The 14044-nt window shown below is 42.3% G+C and overlaps 1 protein-coding gene across 1 annotated transcript in view; it reads left to right on the top strand.

The window, feature by feature from the left end:
* cntnap3 (contactin associated protein family member 3) overlaps window positions 1-14044 on the top strand; it is a 118468-nt gene that overhangs the window by 95613 nt on the left and 8811 nt on the right. Inside the window, exons 18-21 of the mRNA XM_053645473.1 lie at window positions 5393-5632; window positions 7661-7885; window positions 10926-11059; window positions 12527-12614. Coding sequence (XP_053501448.1) covers window positions 5393-5632; window positions 7661-7885; window positions 10926-11059; window positions 12527-12614 — 687 coding nt within the window. The remainder of the gene's footprint in view (window positions 1-5392; window positions 5633-7660; window positions 7886-10925; window positions 11060-12526; window positions 12615-14044) is intronic.

Below are 14044 nucleotides of genomic sequence, written 5' to 3'. Positions count from 1 at the left end.
TTCTTTATTCTTCTGGATAGTAAATATAGTAATAACCTTTTATTTCTTACCGTTAATAGTCAGGGATCAACGTGGATGGACTGGAAATGTGAGAAACTATTCAAGCTGTTTAAACTTTTTTTTTTTCAGGCTGAATTAGCCAAATTTAAACATAATTAGATAACATAATTAAATGTCTATCAAAGGCATTAAAAATACACAGATGGTGAAGTATACGTTTATTGCATTTCTAAGGTTTTGAACTATTATGCTTTTCGAAATCAAATAAAAACACTGTGACGAGACATTAAAGCAACATGATGATGCTTAGACTCTCGGACTGGGTCTCAGTCTTGGTACTTAGACTCATGGACTGGGTCTCAGTGTTGGTACTTAGACTCATGGACTGGGTCTCAGTCTTGGTACTTAGACTCTTGGACTGGGTCTCAGTCTTGGTACTTAGACTCTCGGACTGGGTCTCAGTGTTGGTACTTAGACTCTTGGACTGGGTCTCAGTGTTGGTACTTAGACTCATGGACTGGGTCTCAGTCTTGGTACTTAGACTCTTGGACTGGGTCTCAGTGTTGGTACTTAGACTCATGGACTGGGTCTCAGTCTTGGTACTTAGACTCTTGGACTGGGTCTCAGTCTTGGTACTTAGACTCTTGGACTGGGTCTCAGTCTTGGTACTTAGACTCTTGGACTGGGTCTCAGAATTGATATAAGACTTTTAGCCCGAGTTTGACCTTTTATAGCTATGTAGATTCTTGACCTGTGTCTCCGCATAGACATTTAGAGTCTTGGCCTGAGTTTTACCTTTGATGCTTAATTCTTGTCCCAGGACTCAGCGTTGATGATTAGATTCTTGGACTGAGACTCAGTATGACAAATCTGAGTTTTGCTTTTAACAGTTACATTCTTATCGTTAGTACTCATAGTCATAATCTAGGTCTCAGTAGTCCGAGTTGGTTAGTAGTTTCGGTCTACATCTTAATTTTCAGAACCTTCGCCTGAGTATGCTATTCTGAGTCTGGGGTTCTCAACACATAGGGCTAGATGTTCTCAGCTCTTGATGTCTGGTTTCAGGAGCAGATGCAGGCAGATTAACAGCATTCTTCAGTAAGATACTCCCTCTGTTTAGTTTTGATGATGGTGGTGGAGTGTACTGTCTAGCACATCAGTGATCAGTGCATGTGATGTGTTTTCCTCTCATGTTCCCCTCTTGATCTTGTTCTGAACATTAGGTCTGTATGCTGCTTTATGAAAATGTTTGTGTCAGTGAGTTGGCTTTCTCAGTGTCAGAGATATGATAATTATACTAATACAAGAGCATTTTAGGTTCTTGGTGAGGGGAAAAACTTCATATTTTAATACTGCTTGTCCATTGAGCTGCTTTTACTACACAGACCTAGCATTGCTAGCATTCGTAGCATTATTACAGCATATACTACTTCAGGAACAGATACATCAGTTTCCTCACATCTAATAAAGAAATTCAATCCACTGAATATGACATTTATGCCAATAAATGCCAATAAATGCCAATTTTCTCAATGTTACTAGAGGTGCAGTTGACCACAAGACAAATGGAATATGATTACACACTTAGTTTATCTGTATTAATGCCCTCCGCAGTGTTGACTTGTTTTGACATGAGAGTCATTTGAAGGGATTATAATAAGAACTTTATTCATTACTGTACTTGCTCTGCCTCGGAGGTCACGATGTGAAGTTGTGTTTTCTGACGTATGTCCATCCGGTCTACATCTCTACTGGGGTTGTGTAAAAAAAAAAAAAAAAAAAGGTACATGATTTAAATTTGTCAAGTCAGGGGTCTATGTGAATGGCTAGTTGACTAATTGGCCGTGAAGAAGCCCTGTGTGCTGTATAATTAAAACTGTCTTGTCATGTTTCATAGGGACATCGATGCAAAGTTTTATTCGCTAATGTAGATCGGGTTCTCCATCAATGAAATAAATAAATATAGCCTAAATACATCATCACTGCAAAAAGTACACATGAAGTTCTACAAGAATTACCTCGACAAGTTAATGTTACAAGACCTCTGTTTCAGTGGCAGTAATGAGTGTAATTTGGAGACATAATTTCCTCATCATAAATAGCTTAGCTAAGGAAATGCTGCTAAGTAATGGGCTACAAAAGTGGCAGAGTAGCACTAGGAGGCCTCATGTGTGATCTGTCTCTGACTGCTCTTCTTGATTTCAGCCCTGACTGTGTTTCAGTTTTTTGTTTTTTTGGGGGGGGGATTTTAAGGCAGGATGCTTATGTGGTTCTTCTTTAAATTACACCGTGAAATACTTGTATATGAATCTTGTATAATTAACATATGATCATCAGTCGTGTCCAAGATTTATTTTGTAATGAAATTCTGTAGACCTTGTTTTTTTTTTTTAGTTTAGTTTAAACTCATTTCATGAACGTGTTGGTCTGTTTTCACTGGAAAATACACCAACTACAATGGAATCTCTGCCTGTTTTGGGGGTGCCCATGTTCAGCATTCAATTAATTTGTGATGTCACACTCCACATTAGTATTTTTTTTTACCTAGCCTACTAGGTTTAAATGTTAGAATCTTATTTTATTTTATCAAAAAGACTTTAGTCATGCTGTCCATTTTATCTCTGAACCAATGTTATTGTGGAGAGGTGTGAATTGTTTGCCCAGCAGAGGGCGCACACCCCTCCCCTTTCCCATCGCCTTGCTCACCAGCAGCTAAACACAGGGTCACGATACTCTATACACAGAAACCCAACAGGATCCTGACTAATCTTATAACAGACTTGCGGCGGTAGAATAATCCGTTTGTTTATACTGATTGAAAATGTCCAATAAGACGATTTCCATTCTGCCGGTGAAATGGAACACCAGAGTACTGCTAGAGTTTACTACATTACCCACAATGCTGCTGAATACCTGCTGAGAGTTGCGCAAATGAGACTTCATTTCTACATAAAGATCAAGTTCCAAAGCTTCAAGTTTCATGCTAATACCGCTGTCATAGCCATCATGCTCGTTATCTTATCTATGTAAGATTATCCGTGTAGCCGAGCCAAGCCTGACACAAACATGTCGTAGAGCTACATCGCATTCTGGAGTCCAGAATTCAGATTTCTCGTTAATATGACGTTGGGCGTGAGTGAAAAATTGTGAGTGAGAAAGGAAGTTCTTTCTCTTATTTCTCTTATTTTTTTTCTCCTATTAAACACCATTGTAACTATGAGATCAGCGTGGCACGTACTCTCATGGAAATACACGAAAAAACATCAGCCCTGACCACCAACTTAGCACCAGAATCACTAAACCCATCTCAGTATAAATAATATAAACATGTTTATTGTATTGTATTTCTTTTGCTATCAGTGTGTTGTGTTGTACGCTCTCTCTGTGTGTGTGGTGTTGTACGCTCTCTCTGTGTGTGTTGTGTTGTACGCTCTCTGTGTGTGTGGTGTTGTACGCTCTCTGTGTGTGTGGTGTTGTACGCTCTCTCTCTGTGTGTGTGTGGTGTTGTACGCTCTCTCTGTGTGTGTGGTGTTGTACGCTCTCTCTGTGTGTGTGGTGTTGTACGCTCTCTCTGTGTGTGTTGTGTTGTACGCTCTCTGTGTGTGTGGTGTTGTACGCTCTCTGTGTGTGTGGTGTTGTACGCTCTCTCTCTGTGTGTGTGTGGTGTTGTACGCTCTCTCTGTGTGTGTGGTGTTGTACGCTCTCTCTGTGTGTGTTGTGTGGTGTTGTACGCTCTCTCAGTGTGTGTGGTGTTGTACGCTCTCTCTCTCAGTGTGTGTGGTGTTGTACGCTCTCTCAGTGTGTGTGGTGTTGTACGCTCTCTCTCTCTGTGTGTGTGGTGTTGTACACTCTCTCTGTGTGTGTTGTGTGGTGTTGTACGCTCTCTCAGTGTGTGTGGTGTTGTACGCTCTCTCTCTCAGTGTGTGTGGTGTTGTACGCTCTCTCAGTGTGTGTGGTGTTGTACGCTCTCTCTCTCTGTGTGTGTGGTGTTGTACACTCTCTCTGTGTGTGTGGTGTTGTACGCTCTCTCAGTGTGTGTGGTGTTGTACGCTCTCTCTCTCTCTGTGTGTGTGGTGTTGTACACTCTCTCTGTGTGTGTGGTGTTGTACACTCTCTCTGTGTGTGTGGTGTTGTACGCTCTCTCAGTGTGTGTGGTGTTGTACGCTCTCTCTCTCTCTGTGTGTGTGGTGTTGTACACTCTCTCTGTGTGTGTTGTGTGGTGTTGTACGCTCTCTCAGTGTGTGTGGTGTTGTACGCTCTCTCTCTGTGTGTGTGTGGTGTTGTACGCTCTCTCAGTGTGTGTGGTGTTGTACGCTCTCTCTCTCTGTGTGTGTGGTGTTGTACACTCTCTCTGTGTGTGTTGTGTGGTGTTGTACGCTCTCTCAGTGTGTGTGGTGTTGTACGCTCTCTCTCTCAGTGTGTGTGGTGTTGTACGCTCTCTCAGTGTGTGTGGTGTTGTACGCTCTCTCTCTCTGTGTGTGTGGTGTTGTACACTCTCTCTGTGTGTGTGGTGTTGTACGCTCTCTCTGTGTGTGTGGTGTTGTACGCTCTCTCTGTGTGTGTGGTGTTGTACGCTCTCTCTGTGTGTGATGTTGTACGCTCTCTTCAATAATTCTTCAGTAAGGCCTAGAGTCATCTGTGTTTTGTACCTGTCAAAAATGTTGTATTGTACACGGCCGTTTTGTGGTTCAACGCTCACAAACCCTCCAGAGCAGTTTGTCATTTCATTTTAGCCAAATAGGTTTGAAGGTTAGTTCTGATGGATTTCTGTTTTTCATGCCACTTTTTCCTTCTTTCTTTGATGAGATGCGATGATCAGTAGCTAGCAGGGTATCTGAATGCTTTGACTTGCTTTGCACACTGGATTTTATTTTTTGCTGGTAGGAAATTTACATTAAGATGGAAAAGAGTAATACGAAGGCGGTGCCAATTGCTTTAATTTGCATGGGAAGTGAATAGCTCATCATACACAGTGGCGCAGCAACAGCATTTGAAAATGAGTGTTTTCCCCGCAGCAATTAACATACAAAGGACCGTGAGGTTGTGAATTGGAAGCTGGGAGAATGACAGAAGGTTGGGCTTTGATGAGAAGAGAAAAGAGCACGCCGATCATTTGTTTTGAATAGGCACGGATGCCAGAGTTGAACTCAGAAAGACAGAAACTGCGCGTTCGACAAAAGACGACTTTGCCTTTTGAGTCTGTTCCACCCACAACGTTCTTTTCATCGTCTTGTTATTTAAAACAGCTCCGACCGTCCTCACAAAGTGTTGCTGACAGCGTATACCATCTGACAGATCAACCCAGGGCGCGCTGGAGGCTCTTTATAATGTCACCCCTCATAAAATATGATGTAGTGAGAAAAATGCATCGCCTGTTCGTTGTGTTCTTCAGGAGGAACCGCGTCGAGGCAGAAGGGCTTCCTGGGCTGCATCCGGTCGCTGAAGTTGAACGGGAAGACGTTGGATCTGGAGGAGCGAGCGAAGATCACACCCGGAGTCCGCCCCAGATGCCCAGGCCACTGCAGCAGCTACGGGCACCTGTGTCAGAACCAGGGCCGGTGCCTAGACAAGCATAACGGTTTCACCTGCGACTGTGGGGCTTCGTCATACTCCGGAACTTTCTGTCACAAAGGTGAGGAAAGGAACGACAGCCATGTTTTCTCAGCCATAGTTTACACACCATAGCTTAAAGATGCATTGTGTATTTGCATTGTCCATTACTGCATTGTGTACACTGTTGATGACTGAAAGAACTGAGGTGCTCGTTATCCTTGGCTAACATTCGTATTAATCAGTGATAGCTACTAAGTTGGAAGCTACTCACACACTTCCAAAATCCTAACAGCACTTAATGATGAGTCTTTATTGATCACATATACATATGCGCAGTGAAATTCTTTTCTTCATATATCCCAGTATGTCAGGAAGTTGGGGTCAGAGCGCAGGGTCAGCCATGATACAGTGCCCCCTGGAGCAGAGAGGGTTAAGGGTCTTGCTCAAGGGCCCAACAGTGGCAGCTTGGCAGTGCTGGGGCTTGAACCCCCGACCTTCTGATCAGTAACCCAGAGCTTTAACCATCAAGTCACCACTGCCCCCCACCACTGCCCCTAACACATCCTGAGTCAACCATCCATCAGGCAAATATGGATTGGTTGTGGTCAGGAGGTATAACAAACCCAGAAACATTTTTGACAAGAAGTTGACCCATCTTCTGTGGAATTTAGAGCAGTATTACAAATATAATACTCCAACCTGTCTGCAAATATGGCATCCCTCACACAACGCATTAGAAAATGCAGACGTGCAGCAAGATAGACAGGAGACAGACAAGTGTTGAGCTGCAATATGAAAATTCCCAAAATGTTCTCTGTCTAGTTGATTTTAATACCTAATAGCACCATATCTGTGTGTTTTAGAACCCAGTAGTAAATAGTATAGCTACATACTTCTTCTCTCTCCACTTCCTCCCCCTAGACATTCCAATAGATTATAATTCGGTTTTTAGTTTCTGTCCCCTAACGTGCAGAAGTACAGACTCGCGCGACCGCTAGCACACAATGCCCTCAGGTGTTTACCGAGACTAGGATGCAGAGGTATTAACCAGGCTTTACCTTTAAGTAAGTTAGTCACTCTAACACAGGCTAAGATCCAACCCTCATGTTAGTTATTTATCTAGAAAACTGGATAAGATAAGATAAAAGTTAGCTAGCTTGTTAGCTGCTCTAATGATAGCTAACCGGCTACTCTAATGTTAGATAGCTTGCTAGTATTCTCAGCGGGGTCATTCCTATGTTCCCAGGGTCCTATATTCCCCGGATTTATATGGTTCATAATGAACACATAAGAAAGGGTTCTATGTTCCCATGGTCCTACTGTATGTTAGCACACATTAAGTAAACTTTTCAAAGGAAGCTAAGGAAGCTATGACCTTTTGTAAATCCATGATTCTAACAATTTGTTTATTTCCCTCAAGTCTAGTCCTATTATATCGAGAGCCGTACGGCCCTGCTGGGGAACAGGAAACCCCTTTGATGAATTCCCAAAATAACCGATGTAATATTAAGCAAATACAGAGCTAGGAACATGTTTTCAGGTTCATGTGCTACAGTATATAGAGCTGGGGAACATAGGACCTGTTTTGATGTGCTCATTATGTGCCATGTAAATCTGAGGAACATAGATACGTTCCCTTCTCAGCTTTGGCTTTCAATTAGATAATATAATAATTTAACCCAATATTAGCTAATATTTTTAGCAAGCTTTGCTAGCTACTAAATTCAGGTTGGTGCTTGAAAGGTACAGTACTTACCTACTGTAAGCTATGACTAGCTAATGTTGCTAATTATATTTCTAATTTAAAACCATTCTTTTTTAGCAGTTTACTGAGCCTAAAGAATTGTTCATGCTCATCTAACATCTTGACATGAGGACAAAATATGAACGTCTCATTTCTGTTGCACATGCGCGTTTCTTTTGTGTATTTACTGTAAGGGAGCAAATACTGTAGCTGTAGCATGTAGCCGGTGCTGTTTTTAAATCCAGGCAATTCTTATGTGCTTGAATTAATTTTTATCTAAGTCTGTTATCCCTCAGACACTGAAGTTTATGTCTACTTATCCCTCTTTAACCTTCTTTGGTGTAACTAACTTTTCTTTTCCAGAGGTTTCTGCGTTTTTCCGACCCGACACCTCGGTGACGTACACATTCAAGGAGCCGTACGAGCCGAACAGAAATGGCAGCGCGATGTCCTCCTCTATCTACTCAGACCTGATGCTGAAAGGAGAGAACATTTCTTTGAGCTTTCGCACCAGCCAGGCGCCAGTCATTCTCCTTCATGCCAGCTCGTACTACAGAGAATTCCTCGCCATCTTCCTGAACAGGAACGGTGTGAGATCTTGCTAATCTTCCCCATCTCATTTCTCTCCATGTTGCTTAAGCCTATACGTTTAGATTAGGGTGAAGTCCCTTAAGACTCAAAGGCTAATAGTTTCATTGTCGAGCTATTGATAGATAATAGAGTTTAGCGCTCTAATCTGATATCACCACCGGCCGCCACTGCTACAGTATGCAATAGAAAATGTCAGGGGTTTTCCCAGTCCACTGATCACCAACAGTAATCTACACATACTGTAAAGCGTCCCTTAGCATGACTGCACATACACCTGTTGTTACATGTTTACGCTTTTCTGATATTCTGATGTAGAATACAATAAAATAGAGTACAGGCCTGCTATTCAAGTGCCATAAAAGTTTGCGTCATCTGTTTACTAAAGCAACTTTCGCAGGACGATATTCCTCCTGACGCTAAATGTCAAACTATTAAATAAGCACATCTTATTGGTTGTGTAAATGTATCTACCATAGAGTCCTAGGAGAAGGGGACGTGATCTAATTCCGGACTTTCAATATCCTACATGTCTCAGAGGATTTTCCGAGCAGTATCTCTAAATTCTGACTCATGGTCACTGAGAAAGAAGGAATGAATTTTACATTTCAAACGCATGAGGACACACTGGGGAGACGTGCCTGTTAATCGTACGCTGGTGACGGAGAAGCTGCTTTTGTGCTCGTCGCTAAGGCGATGACCTTTTGGAATAGTTAGCTTGGTCGTCTAAGTGGGATCATTAAGCGTCGATGGTTTTCGAAGATCCAAATGAAAGCGTTTCCCTCAAGCTCTCAGGAAAGAGTCAGATTTCCATCAATTAGTGACACTTCCAGTAAAGAGCCGCACAGGAGTGGATCGGGGACAGCGGTAATGCCACGGTTCTTCCTGAGTGAGGGTGAAATTACATTTATTCCTGTGGTCAAAAAGGTAATGGAACAGGCTTTACACTTCTTCTCACGGTAATGAAAGGACTCATGCTTGGATATCAACTACAAACAAAGCAGGAATTATATTTTCCTATGCAGAGTATTTTAACACCAACTTCGCTGCTTCATTAAGTTACTTCTAATAACTAGAATCGGAGTGAAATAGTCCAATATTTGGAAAGAAAGCATTAACAGAAATAAGAGTTTTTAGTGTTGAAGGCGCTAGGATACGCAACCCAGGTCCTGGAGAACCCCAGCTTGGAGTTGAGCAATTTTCACCCACTTTTTCTTGCACTTTTAATTCTGAAATATTCTTGAACCAACGTGAACATGCTGTATGTTTAAAGATCTACCTACATATTTTCAGTGATGTTCAGTCATGGGACTGTGAGGACCATTGTGCCACTGGTTGCCACGCAGCCCCAAAGCATGAAAGATCCATCACCATGCTTAACACTTGGCAAGGTTTACATTTACATTTATGGCATTTGGGAGACGCTCTTATCCACAGCGACTTACGTTTATCTCATATATACAACTGAGCAATTGAGGGTTAAGGGCCATGCCCAAGGGCCCAGCAGTGGTAGCTTGGCAGTGCTGGGGCTTGTACTCCTGACCTTCTGATCAGTAACCCAGAGCCTTTAACTACTGAGACACCACTGCCCCTTTCCACCACTTTGTGGCCAAAGAGTTTCATTTTTACTTCATTGGTCAACAGGACTTCTTTCCAAAATGCCCCTAGCTTATCTACGTAGATATTGTTTTGCATAAATCAAATGTTTGTTCACGTTTGAGTTGAGGTCGCAAGTAAGGTTTCCTTCTGATGACTCTTCCATGCAGATCATGTTTGTGCAGGATCAGTGCACGGTAGAACGGTGCACCGCCACTCTTGAGTTGGTCTAAGGGTTTGCATATGACTGCACTTTCGTGTTTTCCCTTCCCCGACACATGAAAAACACTCAGCAGGACAGGGGGTTCTCCAGGACCAGGGTTCAGAACCTGTGGTGTTCACAATACAAGGTTAATCATTTTTTTAACCCTGTCTTGGTCTTGACCTTATTTGTCGAATGTGAGAAATTATGATATGATACAAATAAAAAAAGATGAATGTATATTTTAAAACCTTCCCCTCACTGTCTGCTCTTGCGTATCAGACCTTTCTGCAATCAGGGTCTTATACTTTCATTTAGATTTTTCGCTTTATATCCGTTTCTCTCGGTCGTACGACTCTCTAGTCTTGGTCGCATCCTTTTGTAGTCTTGCTCTCGACTGGCAATCTTATTCTTAGAACCAGTGGTTAGTACGTTTGCCTTGCACCTCTGGGGTTGGGGGTTGAAATCCGGCCTCCGCCCTGTGTGCGCAGAGGGTTCGGGGGTTTCCTCCGGGTACTCCGTTTTCTTCCCTCGGTCCCTCAGTAGTGTGTGAATGTGTGTGTGCAATTGTGCTCTGCGATGGGTCGGCACCCCATTCAGGGTGTCCCCCGCCTTGTGCCCCGAGTTCCCCGGGATAGGCTCCAGTCTCCCCGCGACCCTGTGTATAAGCCGATAAGCGGTACAGAAAATGGATGGATGGATGGATCTGATCAGCTGAGGGAATTAGTGTTAGATGGGGCAGTTGACAGATTCGCAGATCCCTGACAGTTATAGACATCTCCGCATGTTGCTCCATGTAAAATGATGTGTGTTCTCTAGAGCATAAAGCCGTCCAACAGATTTGAGCGAGTTCACTGGAGACTATTTATACACAGTATTCATTTTGACAGTATTCCCCCAAACGGTCCCAGCTCGCAATTTCTTCTCAAACAGATGGATTTTTTTAAGGAAAAGAAAACTCTGTATTGAGAAAGCTGTACTCTTGACTAATACAGTGATGTTATTATTTTTGAGGAAAATGAAACTAAGCTTTAAGGGTTAATGGCAGTGGATTAAATACTAATCTTCTTAACAGACAGCTTTATTGTGCCATAAATGTGAGTTAGTGTTGTTGCTCATTGATCCTGCAGTAATCTGGTAGATTATAGATTATAGATTATTCATCGTGACTGTTTACTACAGTACAAAAGGACTGCAGTGGCCGCGTCTGATACATGACAGGATATTCTATGCTTTTTGAAGGTCAACTGGAGGTGAAGTACAAACTGCAGAATAACAGAGATGCTGACGTCTTCCGATCAAACGTGAAGAACCTGGCCAATGGACAGCTGCACCAAGTGTCTATCAGGAGAGTCCTGGAGAGCCTCAGTATTCAGGTCAGACAGACGGTATCCGTTTCAGTGATATAACACTTTTAAATGATTGTATATTTGTATGTTTAGCGCATAACTGAGCTTTTTCCAAGTATAAAGACAGGAAAGTCTGAGCCCTGTTTGTTTATCTGATATACAGCAATACTAATACACGACAGAGCATTAGCATAAGCAGCGCTAATGTACTTTGATTTAGCTAAATCTTGTAATCACCTTCGAATCATGTTTTATTCATGTATGATCATTTCAAAATTACAAACGTTTCAGATTAACACGTGCATACTAAATATCATTCATTTCTACACAGTGATAATGCAGCTTTATACAACAGCGCTGTTGAATTCTCGATCCTGATTGGTCAGAAAATGTTGATTAATTTTCCACTAAGTACATTCACGGCATTTGGCAGACGCCCTTATCCAGAGCGACGTATATTTATCTAGTACGTCATCTCTGATCATAGTTTAGGCTACAAGGAAAATCCTAAAATTCTATTAATTAACACGTTCTAATACCTTACGGTTTCTATGGTAACAACTCATTCATCGTGACTTGTACAACAGATGCGCCACATAATAGGATTCAAAAACATGTGTTATCGTTGCTATGGGGAAGTTTTCTTAGAGGAGACGTTTATATAACATTTTTGGAAGGAGTCTCTAGTGTCAGCAATTTCTTGGTAACATGAGGGAACGACTGTTTATAGCTGCTGCAGTATTATATAAGTACGTAATTTAAGGAACTAAGTAGTTCCACGCCATTAAATGTAACTGTAAATGGCTAAAAAAGAAATGGTTAGAGTTGGCGAATTGGTGTGGTGTACAAGACGGAGGAAGACAATACTTCAGCATCACACCACTGAATTGTTTATCTTTCTATGAAAGCATGTTGTGTTGTGTTGTGTTGTGTTGTGTTGTGTTGTGTTGTTGTTATTCCTTGCATTACGTGCTTGTTGATGGAAATCATGATGGAAACCGAGTCACTGTAGCTCCAGTAGCTCATCAAGTTATGATGGAAGAAAACAAAACTCCAGTTCATTCTACTGTGCCTATAAAATGGACTGTTGAATGAGACGTTATACTTTTCTTCAGTTTATTCTCTTCTACCCTCGAGTCAATACGCAATCTGCTGTGGTGAGCCCAAAATGCGTCTCAGACGACTGTTACTTGGTAGATAACCTTCACCAATTAGTCTAAGCCTTCATGATAATTGCGTTTCAAAGATGTGAGCTCATCTCGGCAATCTTTCTTTCCCGATTCGAGCACTTCCCAATTTGTCTTCCCCCGCGGAGCAATAAGAGGCCCTGCGCCACACAACGGCATGTTTAAACGGCTTTGAAGCGCAGCTTTAATTAAAAAAGCCTCGCTGTGGACGAATAACGCTCCTGAACATTTGAAACATGAAAGTGCTAAAGCCCTTTTCAGCATGACAGTCATCCCCTGTTTACTGAAGCTCCTTTGCATCTCCTAGATTGATCAGAACGCGAGGGAAGACTTCAACCTATCATCAGATGTTGACTTCAACGCCATCAAAGCCATCGTCATCGGGAAAGTGCCTGGTGAGTAAGCGCATTAAAATGCCATCAGCGTCTTTCTGGGCTGCCTGTTAGAGAGGCTCTGTAAAGAAGTGCTACGATCGTTTGCTCTCGTCTGGACAGAGCTTTCAAGCTTCTGTTCCCAGCCTGTGCTTTCGGTTAAAACGTGGGCAAGGGAAAAATGGAGCTGAGTGCCGGCCTCAAAGAAATGCAGGTGGAATGTCCATGTAATTGATCATTATGGATTATTAGATGCATTTTAGAGCAGGACTGGAGAGATGACATGCCTGGGACACGTAACTGCTTCAATGGGTGCTGTAGGAGATGATTGCTCAGACAGCCATTGAAGTGAATTAAGGGTGTAGAGTCTTCAGAAAAAAAATACTGTCCCGATCCTGAGTGGCACAACTTCCCCCTCCCAACCGTCAACCACCACCCCACCCCCACCCCCGCCAACATATTTGATCTTCCAATGGTATCATGATTGTTTGACTCACCACATTGCTTCACTATTCTAACCAATTCCTGTTGCCGTTAGAACATCTGACCTGATTACTCAGATTTTCTGGGTCCTGGAAGAGGCCCGATCTGCATTATTTACCAAAATCTCGTCTTTGTGTTGTTAGCATGAGTACATTTCTTCGTAGCCCCCTGCAGAGAGAGCGGCAGAGTTTAAAGCGGAAACCTAAAAGAGCATTCTCTGTCATTCCCAACAAAGCCAGCCATCGATCATTACACCGTAATAAATACAGAATAAAAGATGAAACCTGCATAACGGGGAGAAGAGTAAAAGTTTGGGGTCGAGTCTGTCAGGGCCGGTATTCACAAAGCAGGAGTCTTGAGACTCTACGAGCATAAGAAACACTGGTCGAATTGCTTCTCTTTTTTTTAACACTACAGTACAAATTCACATTGAACATGTCAGGAGCTTTTTATCAAAAATGGTCCAAATTAGTCCAAAACACAGCGGATGCCTCCCGAAATTCTAATCGATGCCTCCTAGATTCCTCGATTGTACATCTTTCAGCCCATGACCCAGAAATCGATCGAAGTCCACCATTGTTAAGGACATAATTCTAAAAACGCACTTGGAGGACTTGAGGAATGAGGAGAGAGGAGGCTTTCATGTCAGAGATACACAGGTGCTTGCTAGGCAGAAGTCTTGTTATAGCATGTAACTGCTGTTAGAATGGGTGTAAGTACAGTATAAATTCCAATCCATCTCAGACTCAGGCTACATAAACAAAAAAATCCTTGAATTAAAATATGCCTTGCTGTTAAAACACCAATATAAGAAATGAGTGATAGAAGACTCATCAAGCTAAAAACATAAACAATTACGCGGGGTTGTTTAAGCGAATTCGGAGTGTAATCGCTGAGTATATGTAACACCACAGTAATGGTGTCTTGTAGGAACGCTGTTGAAGCCTATTTGCCTGAAGGTTTGGCGTATT

Source organism: Ictalurus furcatus, chromosome 16 (assembly GCF_023375685.1).
Source record: "Ictalurus furcatus strain D&B chromosome 16, Billie_1.0, whole genome shotgun sequence".
Lineage (NCBI taxonomy): Eukaryota > Metazoa > Chordata > Actinopteri > Siluriformes > Ictaluridae > Ictalurus > Ictalurus furcatus.
Note: the sequence above shows the minus strand (reverse complement) of the source record. Positions and strands in the feature narration are given on the sequence as shown.